General features: G+C 35.9%; 1 protein-coding gene across 1 annotated transcript in view; it reads left to right on the plus strand.

The window, feature by feature from the left end:
• The window catches only part of MEP1A (meprin A, alpha (PABA peptide hydrolase)), a 55,634-nt gene that overhangs the window by 13,589 nt on the left and 37,750 nt on the right, over positions 1-4,295 (plus strand). The window contains exon 6 of the mRNA XM_011986870.1: positions 1,396-1,513. Within this exon, the coding sequence (XP_011842260.1) occupies positions 1,396-1,513 (118 nt within the window). The remainder of the gene's footprint in view (positions 1-1,395; positions 1,514-4,295) is intronic.

The following is a 4,295-nucleotide window of genomic DNA, read 5'->3' on the forward strand; positions in this document are numbered from 1 at the left end:
TTCAGGTGTGCAGAAGGAAGAAGAGGTATGATTTAAAAATTAACCACTTTCAGAAATCCCACCATTTGGATTTAGGATAAAAAAGTCACACAGCCTTCTAGGAAGTTTGACTTCAGTAAGATCACTTTTTTTCTTACATTGTTGTGACACCACAGCTATCTTAGGTATATCTCTTCATATTACAGATGTAACTAAATAAGAATAGGCAAAAGTGCATGAAAATCTCCCAGCAGATGGATGCGTGCTCTTGTTGTTATCTGTGTTGTTTCTACAATTAGTTTATTGACTATTCCCATGACTATTTCTTTAATGATATTGATATGATATTATGACATCCAGGCTGTGGAAGCTCCAACTTGATAGTTTATCAAATGAAATAAAGGCCAGAAAAATATGATGTAATTTCCTGGGCAATAATTATAAACTATTTGAGAGAAAGCACTAAATCAAATGTGTAAGAAATATTATTTAATTTTATATAGCTTGGCTTAATTTTTAACTTAGATTCTAGCCTTCAGTAAGTTGATGGGAGGGGAAAAATACATACAAAGTGAAACATAATCTCAGTTCCTCTGGAGTATCTTTCTTCTCTACCCCATCTTTGTCTTACAATGCCAAAGTGCATGCGTGCTATGTGAAATGAAACGCATTTGATCTTTGGTCATTGGTCCCCACAGGTTACCAGTCACCATCTATTTTTCCTGCCCCTTCAAGTCCACTAGGCTTCTGCTGCTTGGTTACTGAGCTTGGGTTACAGAAATCTTTTCTAAGACTGTGTGCAGTACTAGCTGTCCAGTCTTGCCATCTCCCAGGCATCTTGCTGGGAAGCAGGGTAAAATACCACATGTGCTTCTTATGCTCTCAGAACCCACAAACCTCTCTAAACTCTGCTTTCCTCCTCCAGAAAGACAGAACGTCTTTTTAGATTGCGGTAAGGAACACTATCTTACTGCCTTTCTCTAAGGTACTTTATCTATGTTGACTAAAGCCAGAGCTACTCACAAGTCACTTTTGTTTTCTGCTCTGCCATGTGACTCTCCTGAGGCAATGCACTCTAAATCTCTGCTTCAGTGCGGGAAAGGGAAAGGGAGAAAGTGTTGAAGTTATTTTATTATTTTATTTAGCCATATACACATGTGAATATTCTTATTTTGTAGACATATTTGCATTGTGCATTCAAGGTATGCACTTAATGTTTATGTCCACAACTAATTTTGCACATGTCCATAACCAATTTTGCAGTTTTAGTTACCAGGAAATCTATTTATTAACAAAAAATCTATCATGCACCTCTGTGGATTTCATGTGGTAGCATGGTTTTCTCTAAACTATAAGTTATAGATATTATCCAAAGTTTAAACTAACGCTTATTGATATTTTTACTGATGTCTGCAGGGCTGAATGCTAAAGGAGCCATTCTGTATGCCTTTGAGATGTTCCGCCTCAAGTCCTGTGTGGATTTCAAGCCCTATGAAGGAGAGAGCTCATATATCATATTTCAACAGTTTAACGGGTTGGTATGAAATTTTACAGAGTGAAAATCATGCATACTTTGGTTTATAAAAAGTGACACATCTCTTTCAAATGTGAAAAGAGGAAATTGGAAAGAAGCTAAAAGGAAAATCAAATTGTTCACTGTGAATTTTTAAATTATATAACATTTTTAGCATACTCTGTACAGAATGAATTATTTGGATATGTCTTGGCTTCAGGGAAATCTATTTCAATACTATTTTTAGGTTTAGGTCATGTTTTAAATTAGAGTACTTTTTAAAAAGTCAGCTTTATTGAAGTATAAACTTGACCCTTTAAAGAGTACTGTTCTAAGTTGTAGTACTCTTCTGCTAGACTTTGAAAAGTTGTAGATATAAATTTGCTCTTCATAGTTATTTATTTCTAGGAAGAACTAAATGATGTATCAAGGAAGAAGCCGTTTTTCTTCAATGGTGTTTATGTCAACCAATAGATCGGGAAGCAAAGCCGCCATCTGTTATGACGCTGTATGTTTGTGTCTTCAGCTCCATTTGGGGGTATTTCCTCACTCCCTCACACTGCAGTTTCCATTGCTGCCTCCAGGCTTTGCCTGCAGTGGTTGTCTGGTCCTGGCCATGTGTGATTTATTTATTTATTTTTGGTGACATGACTATGTTCTTTAGCAGTGATTTCTGATATTTGGTGCACCCGTCACCCAAGAACTGTACCCAAAGTGTAGTCTTTTATCCCTCACCACACCCCATCCTTTCCCCTGAGTCCCCAAAGTCCATGTACCATTCTTTTGCCTTTGCATCCTTATAACTTAGCTCCCACATATGAGTGAGAACATACAATGTTTGTTTTTTCTATTCCTGAGTTACTTCACTTAGAATAATGGTCTCCAACTCCATCCATTTATATATATATATATATACACACACACATATGTATATATATGATGGGCATTTGGGCTGGTTCCATATTTTTTCAGTTGCAAATTGTGCTGCTATGAACATTTGTGTGCAAGCAACTTTTTCGTATAATGACTTCTTTTTCTCTGGGTGGATAGATACCTAGTAGTGGGGTTGCTGGATCGAATAATAGATCTACTTTTAGTTCTTTTAGGAACCTCCACACTGTTTTCCATAGTCATTGTACTAGTTCACATTCCCATCCACAGTGTAAAAGTGTTCCCTTTTCATGCATCCACACTAGTGTATATTATTTTTTTATTTTTTAATTATGGCCATTCTTATAGGAGTGAGGTGGTATCACACTGTAGTTTTTATTTGTATTTCCCTGATAATTAGTAATGTTGAACATTTTTTTCATGTGTCTGTTGCCCTTTTGTATATCTTCTTTTGATAATTGTCTATTCATGTTCTTAGCCCACTTTTTGATGGGATTGTTTGTTTGTATTTTTCTTGCTAATTTGTTTGGGTTCTTTATAGATTCTAGATATTAGTCCTTTGTTGGACATACACATTGTGAAGATTTTTCTCCCACTCTGTGGGTTGTCTGTTAACTCTGCTGATTATTCCTTTTGCCATGCAGAAACTTTTGAGTTTAATTAAGTCCCATTTATTTATCTTTGTTTTTGTTGCATTTGCTTTTAGCTTCTTAGTCATGAAATCTTTGCCTAAGCCAATGTCTAGAAGTGTTTTTCTGATTTTACCTTCTAGAATCTTTATGGGTTCAGATCTTAGATTTAAGTCTTTGATCCATCTTGAGTTGATTTCTATGTAGGGTGAGAGAAGAGGATCTAGTTTCATTCTTCCACGTGTGGCTTGCCAATTATCCCAGCACCGTTTGTTGAACAGGATGTTGTTCCCCCACTTTATGTTTTTGTTTGCTTTGTTGAAGATCAGTTGGCTGTAAGCATTTGAGTTTATTTCTGTGTTCTCTATTCTGTTCCATTGGTCTATGTGTCTATTTTTATACCAGTACTTTCCTGTTTTAATGACTATGGCCTTATAGTATAGTTTGAAGTTGGGTAATGTGATGGGTAATGACTCCAGATTTGTTCTTTTTGCTTAGTCTTGTGTTGGTTATGTGGGTTCTTTTTTGGTTCCGTATGAATTTTAGGACTGTTTTTCTAGATCTGTGAAGAATGATGGTATTTTGAAGGGATTTGTATTGAATTTGTACATTGCTTTTGGCAATTATGGGCATTTTCACAATATTGATTCTACTCATCCATGAGCATGGGATAGCTTTCCATTCGTTTGTGTCATCTATGATTTATTTCAGCAGTGTTTTATAGTTTTCCTTGTAGAGGTCTTTCAGTCTTTGGTTAAGTATATTCCTAAGTGTTTTATTTTATGTTTTGCAGCTGTTGTGAAAGGGATTGAGTTCTTGATTTGATTCTCAGCTTGGTCACTGTCGGTATTTAGCAGAGCTACTGATTTGTGTAAATTAATTTTGTATCCTGAAATTTTACTGAATTTGTTTCACAGTTCTAGGAGCTTTTAGGATGAGACTTTAGGGATTTTTAGGTATACAGTCGTATCATCAGCAAACAGAGCTAATTTGACTTCCTGTTTACTGATTTGGATGCCCTTTATTTCTTTCTCTTGTCTGATTGCTTTGGCTAGGACTTCCAGTAGTATGTTGAATAGAAGTAGTGACAGAGGGCATCTTTGTCTTGTTCCAGTTCTCAGGGGAAATGCTTTCAACTTTTTGTCATTCACTATAAAGTTGACTGTGGGTTTGTTGTAGATGACTTTTATTAGTTTAAGGTATGTGCCAATTTTGCTGAAGGTTTTAATCATACAGGGATGGTGGACTTCGTCAAATGCTTTTTCTGCATCGATTGAGATGAT

Source organism: Mandrillus leucophaeus, unplaced genomic scaffold, assembly GCF_000951045.1.
Source record: "Mandrillus leucophaeus isolate KB7577 unplaced genomic scaffold, Mleu.le_1.0 Scaffold3, whole genome shotgun sequence".
In the NCBI taxonomy this organism is placed as follows: domain Eukaryota; kingdom Metazoa; phylum Chordata; class Mammalia; order Primates; family Cercopithecidae; genus Mandrillus; species Mandrillus leucophaeus.